We start from the raw sequence: 13,673 nt of genomic DNA, 5'->3' as shown, positions 1-13,673 counted from the left end.
AGGCATGTATTGAGGATTAGAAATATGGCGCCCGAAAAATGCTGTTATTTACCACCAATAATTTGGAATGGTCATGGGTGCTAAAGGAATGGATAGTCTAGTCAGTAAACTGTAACATTTTTTGTTTGTTTTGCTCATTGTCCAACCACCATTTTGATAGTATTTATCCACGTGGTGTGTAATTGGCTAGTGAAGTCTGAACCATTTTGACAGTATTTATCCACGTGGAGAGTAATTGGATAGTGAAGTCTGAACCATTTTGATAGTATTTATCCACGTGGAGAGTAATTGGCTAGTGAAGTCAGAACCATTTTGATAGTGTTTATCCACGTGGAGTGTAATTGGCTAGTGAAGTCTGAAAGCGAAATTAACAAATATGCCTCAAGTATTATCCAAGACTAATTTGTAGGCCTCAAGTATTATTTAGACTAATGTGTAAGCCTCAAATATTGTCTAGACTAATTTATTTAGGATGTAATACTATTGCTTAACAATCTTTAATACCCCTGTCTAGTATGACATTGGTGTTGAATTAAGAGCTGCACCAGTTGTATTTCTAAGGATGTTCCCACTCCTTTCACATTCAAATCAACAGCTTTGTTAGAGGTGGCTCAAAATTAGCAGTATAGTCCTTGGCACTCAATTTCGAAATTTGAAAATGTCTTGGATCTATAACTCTTGAGAGTACATTTTAACCCCCAAGTTGGTCTTTTGAAAGCTCAGGAGTCAAGGATAAGCTTTACTAAAGTAAACATAAATAAAAGAAAAAAAAAACAGTAAAAGAAAGCCAACCAATGCAGACGACCTGACAGAGCCATACCATTGTAAGACCAAAAAAAAATGTTGCGGGTTGTAAAAAAAAAATCAACATAAGCCAGAATATTATGCTGAAGCTGCCTGTATGAAATATTGCAGAGTTTGAGGTGACAAAAAAATTACCAAACCCTAAAAATGCAACAGATACATTATTGCTAACACATGATGAGCAACTGAGCTGAAAAGCCTACACACCCCGTACAACCTAACAAGGTTTAGGGTAATTTCATTATCCACAAAGTTTTTATAAAATCCGAAGTATAAGCTTGGATCAACTTTAGTACTGCATATTATATGCAACATTTATTAAAAAAACAAAAAAACATCAGAAAGCTGTAAGGACTTTAGTTACATAGCAAGCTATTTTTGAAGTCCAAATGAAATCAAAGCTTAGAAACACATCAAGTTTGGATGGCTGAAGTATAAAGACAACTGATGGGAAGAACAATAAAAGATACCAATATATATATAAAATTTATTTCACATCAAAGAGACTGCCCCTGCTGATACCAGTGGTGATATTGGTTTGTATCTCATTATATGTTGATCACCTTTTTGTAAATCCACAATTTCCTCCCTGAAACATATAAAAAGACATACCATAATGCTTTATTAAAACATAACCTACACAAATATGTGCTTGCAAAAATTGGAAAAAGCAGTTAACTTTTAAACTGATCATACGTAGCAATTATTTGAAAGGCTTATAAATTTGTGGTATAAACAGGGGCAGATCCAGCATTTTATGAAGGGGAGGCGTAATTATGAGAATCGGTATAAAAGGAAACCAGATTATGACACAAGAAAAATGGCCATATTCAATACAATATTTAGCAGATTGCAATAGTATTTTTTTGTTTTTGTTTTTTTAAAGAGGGGGGGGGGGCATAAGCTCATTATGCCCTCATCAGGACCTACCCCTGATAAAAACAAATTTGGCTAATAGTTATTTCAGGTCTTTTTTGTAAGGAGATATGCTGGAAATAATTTCATAAAGTATTGGATCACTAAGTCTACTGGTTCTGGGATTTCCAAATAAGAACTGTTGGTACAAAGTTGTGCCAATCTAAGGAAGTTTAAACATTTACCAATTCAATATTTATAAGGCTAAGTCATTTGTTGTTGAACCAAACAGTTAAATGGTCAACAAACATGTTACCATCAATCTTCCATTTAACAGTGATTAATGTTTTACATGTGCCTACTGTTTGAGAAGTCACGTGACTATAACTTTCAAGGTTACCTGAATTCACCTGATTCTTAAGAAACAGGCTAGCAGGTGATAGCAGATGGTTCCATACCAAGCACATAGACATTTATATTGAACAGTTCATACTACAACACATGCCAAACTTGGTAAAGATGACGGAGTGTAAATGAGTGACTTTTTTAATTTGTCGTTTTTTTTTTCTTTTCAATATCACAAGTGTACATTTACTGTAAACCTATTTACTTTAACATCTTACAATGTCAATATCAATGTAATTTTGCGTCTGACTCTCTCTGAAACATTTATTTTTTAATACTGGTAAACAGACTTGTTCTTGACAATTTATTTTTCAAGTTTTTTTTACTGCTCACAAAATTTGCAATAAACAGCTGCACTTGAAGCGCATGATACACCCTTTGCCCTTTTAACTTATCCTTACGCTTTTAATGAATTTATATGATCAACTAGAAATACTGTGAATACCCTCCCCCCCCACCCCCCAAAAAAAAGTACTAAATAAAAAATGCACAAAAAATTTGGCACTATCAGGCTACCTCAATTTTAACTAAGTTTGTTGTCTTGATTTCACCCATACATTTCTATCTGGTTTAAAACACACTTTCCTGACAAGGTTACCAAGTACCTTTTATATTTATTAGTTGATCATCATAACAAATGGTCTGTTTTAAACGATTTTCAAACACATAAAATTTCCTTGGCCGTTTCTGGCCTTTTTTAGAGAGTTTTAAAGAGTAAAACTTCATAACACGGAAACGTGAAATTTGACATTTATACAAATTGGAAGGGAGCTTACTTCAATAGATATGAACGATTCAAAGTTTCATTAAAGTTAGTGATAGTGTTTTAGAGTAAATGTGCGAAAACTTGAAAATCTCTCTTTTTTTAAGTAAAATAATTCATAACACAGAAACGAAAAATCTGAATTTATAAAAATCAAAAGGGAACTTATGTCAATAGATATGAACAATTCACCAAAGTTTCATAAAAGTTGGTGAAGAAGTTTTTGAGTTACTGTCCAAAAACTTGAAAATCACCCTTTTTTAAGGAAAAAAATTCATAACCTTGGCAACGAAAAATCTGAAATTTATAAAAATCAAAAGAGAGCTTATGACAATAAATATGAAAAAATTACCCAAAGTTTCATTACAGTTGGTAAAAGCGTTTTTGAGTCTGCAGTGTGGACGACAGATGGACAACCATATACCATAATATGTCCAGTCTTTGGCGGACGTATAAAAATCATACAAAACTAAGGTGGTTTTCAGTATGGATGTCAAAGAAAATGGAATTTATTTCTTTCTTTTTTTTTTCATCAAGGTATCATCAGCTTCTTTAGCTACAGTCAACTTGTAGCCAAATCTCTAAATCATCTGATGTTTAGGATATCAGGGCACACATACTAATCTCCCCACTCTCTTGTTACTGCCAATTAACTGACCTTTCTACACCGGAAACTGACCATCACATCACTTTGTATTTATAGATGCACTACATTTACATTTACATAAGTAAACTTTTATAAAGCATTAGCCAGTGTCTCTATATCATATTATTTTCTCACTTACACAATTTTTCACAGGTGTGCAACCTGTGGTCAGCCTTAACAAAATATTAGTACACCCAACAACTAATTCTCTTTAGATCAACAGGCTGAATCAAAGATTGGACCTAAATGCACCTGAACTGACCACACTGTCCTAGTTTTGGACAAAACATTAGGGTTGATTCACATAGTGGTTATGACAAGTCATAAATGCTATATTTAATTATCTGCTCTGTACCAATGTAAATTGGCTTTCTGAGAATAAAGATATATGCTATAAAATGAGTGACTTATATTTTGGACTGACTGCTCAAACACCAGCCTTCAAATCAATCTGAAATTACATAATGAAAAGTCCTTCAGTGCACATGAACTGAAGAAAGAGGTCAGATACATATAAATTTTATTGAAATTATTGTATATAATTTCTTATAGAAAAAAAAAATCCCACAAAAGTTTCAATAATAAATTGAAAATTATTGTGATGATTTAATTGATATTTTAAAAATGTGATAAAAAAAAAAAAAATAAAATAAAAAAAAAAAATTAAGAGAATTAAATGGGAGATTTTTTAGAGTCCACAAGTCAATGCAAAAAAATTGATGAGCAAACCCCAACCTCAATAGGACAACAGTTTTTAGATTACTCCACATGACCATCACACTTACTTTTAAGTGGTTAAAGAAGAATAAAAAAAAGCTGTGTCCAATATTTATTTCAAATCTATCATTCTGTGTAAGAATCAGGCAATGAATGGCACATCATTTTCCTCAATTTGGTCTTTTTTAGCCTCATATATATTCAAATACATCGAGAAAACAACTGAAAAGCTATTTAAATTTAACCTGAAGCATTGGTGACAGATATTTTTTTACTGCTTTTATAAGGAAAAAGTTCCGGAAAATTTTCCCACCATTTTTTCATAGTGCATTTCAACAAAATTTGACTTGACAAACACCTTGACAGTAATTTCTTGAGGTATAATTACTTGGACAATGCAGGAAAATCTCTCTGTATTTTTACTTCATATGCCACAACTTATACACATTTTGCCTGATTCTTAGAAGGAGAAGTACTTAAATATAAGTAATGACTTAGATGTATATTTTTTCCCTTGGGTTATAAACTTACTTTTCGTTTTAGTATAAATTGCTGTACATGAAAACTTAGATCTAAATACATGTAAGTAATTACCCAGAATCCAATGTTTCTTCTTCTACTAAGACACCATCAGTATTTTCATTGACTTTAAGGAAAACATATCTGTCCAGATTAGGCTTCACAGCTAAAAAAAGAACAATAGAAAAGATTATTGATTAAATTTGCCAATATTGACAAGCATTTTGTCAAGCTGCTGTAAATAGTCAATTATACTTATCAAAAGAGTAGCCCTGCTGAAAGAGGCAATACATACAGAGACTGTTAATTGCATGTAAAAGATGTAATACACATTTTTATTATTTCACAACCAAAATGCAATTAAGCTGCAGAATCTCTATGTTCTTGGCCAGCTTGAGTTTCTCACGACCAATACAGCTAACCTAAAACCAACAATTTTTTTTAAGAACTACTTCAGAAAATTAACAAAATCAGAAGTCAGTACCTAATACAGGGTAGGAAACTCACTCAAATTATAGCCAGTCCTAAATATAACTTTTCAATACACTTACTGTATGTCTATACAGTTTTTTGCTAAAATTAGCCAGACCTGCCAAAAAGTTGCCAGTCTTGGGCTGGCGGGCAGGCTACTATTTTTAACTCTTGTCTAATAAAATAAATTAAAAGAAAAATCCAGAGGAATTCAAAGTGAAAATTTAATTCAAATTTAAAGAGAATCATTTTAAAAACAGGACCAGAAAGTCATTAAATATTTGCTGAAAAAAAAAAACAAAAAAAAAAACATTGAATATAAACAAACTTATTCATGTTACATAACAATTCTTTGCAAACATGATAAGGAGCATATTATTCCTGACATGATAACCCTTACTTTACTCAATGTTTTCCAGTCAAAAGTGGGCAGAACCATAAAAATGATGTATATTCCACAGGTTATCAACTGTACCAAACTTCAATGAATATATTCCCACATTTTAAAGTGAAGAATCCTATTGTATGCCACAATAAAACTTTTTATGCTCCTATACAATTTGATTAAGCTAAAAAATATTCTGTTGAATGATTCTTTAATTATAATCCAGAAACAAAAAGTGTAATGGACAAACAGACAGACTGACATGGGGATCACTATATACACCTCACTTGTTATGTGTGGTAATATATATATATGCACTTCTTACCACTGTTTCCTTGATGCCTATTTATTGACTGGTGTCTAGCAAATTGGACCAAGTGCATGTAACCATTTATAATGGCTGTTTACTTAAAAAACATGCTTACCATCATCAACAACACCTATTTATGTACAGAGATAAGGTTACACTGTTTATGCCCCATAGAAATGTATTATAGCAACAAATAAAGCTGAATAAACAAAAATTATGGGTATATATCTGGGTCTGAAGGATATAGATTTAAAGTGTCAGTCCATGTAATATAGTCTCTATAATATTGATAAATACGTCCAGGGTAGATTGGACTGTAGCCAATTCAGGTGTGTTAAAAAATGGTTCATTCATAAAATGGAAATCCTATCTGCATGAAAAATAAATGGCCAAACCTTGGGATCACGTCTGTCAATAATGTACAGTACAAATCAGATTTCCATTTAAACTTTTTCCTGTATAAAAGTGTGGCCATAAAGAACAACAATCATTGACATTATTTTATATCAAACAACTGTCTAGAATTGAACAAGTTCAAGGTGAAAACAAATAGAAAAATATCATGCAGTGTATGTGGGACAAGTGGGTAGAAGTAACAGATAGTTATGGTTTTCTGGTTTCTTTCTGGTAGTACTTTGAAACTGGTTTAAGTTTCTCACAGACAGACAGACACACACACATATATATGTTAGAAATGATGTAAAGATAATGTATTTAAATCATTTCAAATGAATTTTAGACATAAAAGTTAGAATGGTTTAATTCAAAACATTATTTTTAAAAGCCTCTTCCAAAGGGAGATACCCGGTAATTGGCGGAAAAATTCTTTCAAATGGTCTCACTAACCACTTTCAGGCCAAATGGCCACCCCACTATGTAGTACCAAACACACACTGAACCTATATCTATGCATTATAAGTGCACTATTTGAGTATATTCTTATCACAAGTCAAAATAAAGCTGAGAATGTGGACTTTAAAATCATCAGCACAATATTAAAGTTGGAGGGGGATTCTTTTGTGGACATTGCCAGGCTGTCAATCTTAAGCAGAGTCCCATGCAAAATTCCAAATGGCCAGCCTCTCAATTCATTTCATTTTATGGGATTAATTAATCATTCACATTTTTACCTGGGTCACCATCAATGAAAGCAGGTCTAGTCATAACTCAGCTCCATCCATCAGTTCGTCTGTCATACTTAGGGGTATCTTTTTATGTAATATGTAACTCCTGTTACTACAGTTACTGAACTAGCTTAGTGTTAATATCTTATGTGCTGACAAATATATCACAGTGATATAGGTTCAGACATGTATTGGTCAAGTTTGACGAAAGAATTTCTTAGCTCTCCAAATCTCCCATCCCCATTATTTATACTTCAATACCCCTGTGATAGTAATTTCAAGTTTTTGTCAAATCTAGCATAATTTTTGTATTAATGGTAATTATAATAAAAGAAACCAAACAGTATACAATATTCTATTGTTAGCTTATATTATACATGCCATTTATAAAGTCACTGAACTCCAAGGACTGATGAACCCTAGCAATAAACCCAAAGGTTCAACACCTGAGGTTCAATAACACTATGTCCACACATGTACAGCCATGTGTATAAGAAGCAAAATTAAATACTAATAGTTCAGGAAGTACTGCACATGGCAAAACATCAGGCAGTACTGCCTGAAAATAAACAGATGTGGTTTTATGGAATCAAAAAAAAATAAAAAAAAAAAATATGTAAAATAACTGAAGAACTATAAATTCTGGATTTGAAAAGGTGTAAGAAAATCAGGTCTGAATAAAAAGGGATAAATACATGGTAAACTATCCCTATCTACCTCTATTTTGCTAGCAGAGGGGGAATCAAACCATTCAATCAATACAGAGTACTGAGAATACCCCCACTGAACCTTCACAGTCAAAGCTGAGAAAGGGAGACAAAGTACAAGTCATCATGCAGAAGCAATATACCAAACATCATTCACTGTAAACAGGAAGTAGATGAGCGAGGAACCTGAAAGTTGAGATACTGTACATGTCTTCATGATAAAGCAACATGATAAATATCTAAGCATTCCCTCCAGCAGAAGCTGCGAAATCTATTACAAAAAGTGTAACAGATAGACATACGGACAAGATGATTGCAATATACCGATAGCCCCCAGCAAAATGTTAAACAGACATTATTGTTTTGGACAATACTAAATGGATAACAGTTAAGAAGTAGCAGTTCGAGGAAGAATGGCAACCTTAGACTATCGAATATCAAGGGAAAACGTTATTTGTATCCTTTTAATCTGACAACCTATCCTTTGATTCAAGTTGAATGGTTTGGGTCATAATCGAGGAAGGACTCCTAAAAGGTCACGTAGCGGACACAAGTAGCTCTCTGCGAGAGGTTATTATTAGGGTTGTCAAAGTCATCTGAAATTACTAACAGTTAACTGTTAGAATTTTCAATCAGTTAACTGGTAGATTTTGTTAACATGGCAATTCTATTTGGGTTGATATATAAAATATGCATATTAGTTGATTAAACTTAATATATCTCTGACAAACATAGGTACAACATGAACAAATGAAATGAAAATGTGTATGCAAGCGTGTACATGTCAGAGTGTTCTCATCGCTTCTTGTATCAGAAATATAATTTTTGTTCAAGAAAATTATTTGATTGAATTAAGATAACGAGAGCCAATTTCTTAATTTGGTAACACAAACATTCTGGCGGGACTGACATTCCTGGAATGCTGATAGACAAAGACAGATAGAATGAGATATTTTGCAGTTTTCATTCCACCATTAAAGTGGCAATTTGTCATTCTTATACAGTGAATTCATTTATTGACGACTTCTGCTTTTTCTGGGGTTTGCAATTCTGATGAGTGTTTCAATTTCAGATGATATAACATATCGCCTGTACCACCTCTTGAAATAAAACCAAGCATTAGATTGGGGCATTTTCACTTAAAATTGCTACAATAATTTAGGAGTGCAAAACTGTGTCTATTACCATTCAGACAACCAAACAGTATAATAATTTTTTTGACGTTTCCAGAACTTTTAAAATAGTAATTAGCCTCTGGTCAAGTGACCTTTGCAGTAACAGCATTTGGAATTTTATGATCTGTTGAAAATAACAGTAAAAAAAATCTGAAAATCCATAACTAGTACAGTTAACCGAGGAGTGTTTTGGTATTCAATATTCTGTACTTCCGACAGTTAGCTGTCCATCCACAATTGCTATATATATATATTTTTAAAAATCTACTATCAAAATTAATTTTTTTAAGTTCTAAGCAATTTCAAAGGACAAGTTACATAGTTAAACAATTTCAAAAGACATTATTGGGCATTGTAAATTTATTTACAAGGTCTTTATATTGTCCGACTTATTTTTTTCTGACTGAGATATAGAAATCATAAATGATCGTGTTATAACAGTGACTAAAAATATACTACAGTCTTCAAATCATCACGTGATGTCTTAAAACTAGGCCAGTTTTTAATGGAATGATTCTTTCTTAAGCAGATCAATTTGTTAAAATATCAGTTGTTTTTTTTTATGCATAAATAATCATATAATTTTAAGAAGTGGACTTCTCCTTATATTGACTTTTGACCAAGGTTAAAGTGGTAACCTTGCCTTGTCCAAACAGATTAAATAAAAATTAATCATTACGTAAAAATTACTAAAAAATAAAAGGTGTCGAAGAGATTGAAGAGTAAGTAATTGAGGCACAGACCATCAAAGTGGCAAAGTAAATTAAAGAAGTTATAGGTATATAAAAAAATTCATCATCATTGGGAATGTTTTTTTTTCTCCAGAATGAATAAGTAAACAGAATTTGTTGTAGATGCATACTACCTTTTTTTAATGTTATGAAAATGACCAACATTTGTTTCTTTTGAAATAATGAACAAGCAAAGAAGTTTTTAAAAATGCTTTTAACAGCAAGAAAAATAATCTAGCACCACGAAAAAATGCATGACTATGATTTCCCAGACATCCCCTAGTAAGATTTCAATGTTCATGAACTTGACTTTGGTATATAAGATATATCTGTCTTGCATCCACAGCAGTGTAAGGTTCCAAATATCTTTATGTTCTATCATAATTATTATATACTGACTGCTAACATCTGCATTAAAGTGTTTATACAATATTGATGCCCAGTTCAAAATTATCCGTGTAATTTTTTTCAACTAAACTTCATATTCACTTCAGTTCCAAAAAAGTCCGTCAATTATACAGAGCATTGCATGGGAGGCTAACAATAAACATTAAGTCAAACCAGAATAGGTATCAGATACGTCTGCAGAAATGGGTCAGATAAGTGAATTCAAAGTGTTAGTTTGTTTGTTGGGGTTTATCATCCGAGCAGCAATATTTCAGCTATATTCAGACAATGAACATGAAATGGATGATAAAATGAACATGAAATGATAAAAAAAAAAGGATGGGTCACAAGAACAACAGGGTCGACAAATTTTGATTGCCACTAGAAAAAGGGGGGATGGGTAAGGTCAGGCAATTTAGCCTCCTGTGGCGGAGCGCAAAGGTTCCTACTCCTATCGAATACCACAGCAGGGTTCTTTAACGTGCGAGGAACGTGGCATCTTTCCCAATACGGTGCACCACTATGGTTTGCGGTCAGGTTTTCCGTATTATAGCCTGACAACCCCAGCATGTAACATGCCAGGGGTACCCCATTCCACCACCTGGGGCACACATCCCAGTTGCTCTGTGGGCAGAGCGCCTAACCCCCGGCTAGGTTTCTGAGCACTATTTAGTCGCCTTTTACGACAAGCTTAGCGCTGCTGCAGGCCTATTCTTTTAACACCCGAACCTGCACGAGGCGAATTCAAAGCGTTTTTAAAATTTATTAAAAATTAAAATCAGCAATTCAAAAACAAAGAAAAAATAAAAAGAATTATTTACAGTATCTAGATCCAGTAGGTTGAATTATTTTTAGAAGAAAATGGACAACTGTTTATCTATCCTGGTCTCAGTATTGTATTAATATTCCCATAGACTTCTATAGTGAAATGCATATTTTTAAGATTTAAAAAAAATATGTTAATTGATTCAATAAAACTTTCCCTTATGCAGCATTTCTAAGGACATGTCAAAAAATAATTTCCTGCAAAAAAAGTAGGGTTAGTCCATGAAGATCAGACAGAAAAGTAGTCTTTAACTATAAATAGCCATTTTCTCTACTTTACTTTTGTTTTGCACTCATCAAACCAACCTTTGGAACATTTTTATGTGAAAATGTTAAATTTTCCTAACAAAAAGTTTGTCATCTTACAGTGTGATGTTTGCTCTATTTTATAAGTCATTGTTTATATCTTTTGATAAAACATTAGTATGAGGAAAGGAAAAAAGAAAACACACTATATCTTAATAGCCTCCATGTTTTGACGTACACCTGCTCAGGGATATGCATTGCAATACTGGTACCTCCTATCTCTCCCCTTTCAGCTATCATCCCTTTTTTCAATTATTTTACATACGTCAACTGGGGTCAACAGGCACAAAATCAGGAGACATTGCAATGGGAGCCAAGGAAACAGAAACTTGATTTTTGTTACTACAAAGAAATTCTTAATGATAAATATATCATAGAAGCATTTCAGATATTTTTATGTTTAAGAAAGTATTTCCTCATAATTATTACTGTTCTTGTAGCCTTCAAATCTGATTTCTTTCTAGTATAAAATCATAAACCAGTTTCCACAACTTTCTCCATCATCCTGGGCAAGGGCAATTTTGGTGTAAGAAAGCTATTCATTATGTCCACTTCCCTTTGGCAAGCAGAAAACTCATTTTTTGGGGGAATGATTTGTTAAGTTTGGAAAATAAACTTCAAGTGTGGGAAGTTAATCTTCATTTAAACTTTAGCAGTGTAAACCTCAAATTTTGAAAAAAATCCTCAATGATGTTCAGATAAATGTCTTGTCCTAGTTCTGTTTAGCCATGTTTCACAGCACTAAGTTTTTTTTTTATTCGGCAGGATATTTAAAATGTAAAAACTTAACCCTGAATTATACAAATTAACAACATCTGAAAAACAGCATACTCATCCTACAATTTAACCTTTCAAATAATAAAAAAAATCATGAAGCTTTCAGTAATTCTTTCTTACCAAAATACTCTGTATAGAAAAAAAAATTAAAGTTCTATTTTACTTCACTTTAAAAATGTTAAAGTACTTGAATAAGTTACAAAATGCTTTTGATTTTAGTGCACAGGAGAAGTTAAGTAGAGAATCAAAAGAGACACTTTTTGTCATGGTCATTTAATTTTAAGGTGGAAAAATGTTACTTCTTTCTATTCATGTTCTAAATACAAAGAGAATAAAAGTTCTTGTCCAAATAAAAAGCAGGTCAAAAGTCTAGAAAAGCTGGACATTGGTAGTGAGAATGATATTTGTCCAAGAACTAGGGAATCTATGCTATACATTTCTTACAACTTAAAATTGATTGATTCTGTAACTCCAATGCATTTCAGGACAAGAGCATTTGATTAATTGGACCCTGCTTTGTACTGGTACTATGTTTGGCAGTGGAAAACCTATAATTTGAAATTATAATCAAAACTAATGTGTTTTGCACTAAACCATGATCCAATAAGTCACATCGGAGATAGGATAGGGAGAACCATCTTACAGACAGACAGACAGAACAAAAATATACAGAGGTGTCATATCTTAAGAAGAAAGAATGCCAAGATACGATAATTCCTATTGGCTTACTGCATGCCAGCTAACCCTCCCACAAAATCAATGAAATATTTAGAATTTTGCACATAAAAAATATATAATTTAAGGAAAGTTTTTGGTTAAAATAATTTTCAGTGAAAAATACTAAATAATTGAATTTTTACACCAAGAATATGCTTTTACCTAAAAATCTCCCACATGAACTCTTCCAAAGGTTAACAGCTATGACATTGGCTAAAACAATTAATAGTTACACCTATCCTTATAATCCTTATTATAGAAATGTATTTGAACTACCAAATTTTATCAATCTATCATATATATGTTTATTTATTTCCTCATTAATGATAAGTTGAACAGATATACAGTGATAAAAAGATTACATTTAAATGGTTCTATACTCGGCGTCACATAAATAACATACTGTTAAAATTTGAATAAAAATATTTTCTACGACTTTATTGACACCAACCGTCGTTTAAATTGTCTTAAATTACTTGCTCATTCGTTTAGCCAAACAGCTTCTCAAAAACAAGTCGCTTATTAGCTTAAATCATGCGTAACAAATCCTTACGGGAAAATCCCATACTAATATCCGCCATGTTGGTTTTTACGGGACGATTTGTTTACAAACGAAGTGCGTAAGTTCCCGTCAAACTCCGGTGACAATCGTCTGCTTGATCAACTTCTCGGTATTATACGTTGTTCGCGTAAAATAAATCCGAGATATCCGAAATAACGCCGAATTGCATTCTGGGTTCTTCGGTTTTTGGACAAACCATTTAAACGTAAACAACATCTCCTAGCAACCCGATCACTGTAAACATGGCCGACTTTTTACAATGTAAATATTGCCACCTAGAATTAAAATCTGACCGGAATTTAACGATTCAATGTTTAGGGAGAAGCCGTTTGGCTAAACGAATGAGCAAGTCATTTAAGACAATTTAAATGACGGTAGGTGTCAATAAAGTCGTAGAAAATATTTTTATTCAAATTTTAACAGTATGTTATTTATGTGACGCCGACTATAGACATATCATACACTGTTCACAAATGTGTGTAAGATT

The 13,673-nt window shown here is 32.6% G+C and overlaps 1 protein-coding gene across 1 annotated transcript in view; it reads right to left on the bottom strand.

Moving 5' to 3' along the window:
* Window positions 1-1,277: 1,277 nt before the first annotated feature.
* Window positions 1,278-13,673, bottom strand: part of LOC148621455 (DNA replication complex GINS protein SLD5-like) — a 62,160-nt gene continuing 49,764 nt past the window's right edge. The window contains exons 6-7 of the mRNA XM_088575877.1: window positions 4,785-4,875; window positions 1,278-1,393 (exon numbers count right to left, since the gene is read on the bottom strand). Of these exons, the coding sequence (XP_088432003.1) occupies window positions 1,297-1,393; window positions 4,785-4,875 (188 nt within the window). The 3' untranslated portion in view covers window positions 1,278-1,296. The remainder of the gene's footprint in view (window positions 1,394-4,784; window positions 4,876-13,673) is intronic.

The sequence above is a fragment of the Perna viridis genome, chromosome 3 (assembly GCF_037379345.1).
Source record: "Perna viridis isolate PV_CMFRI_1.1 ecotype Kerala chromosome 3, ASM3737934v1, whole genome shotgun sequence".
Lineage (NCBI taxonomy): Eukaryota > Metazoa > Mollusca > Bivalvia > Mytilida > Mytilidae > Perna > Perna viridis.
This window is presented reverse-complemented; position numbering and strand designations above follow the sequence as displayed.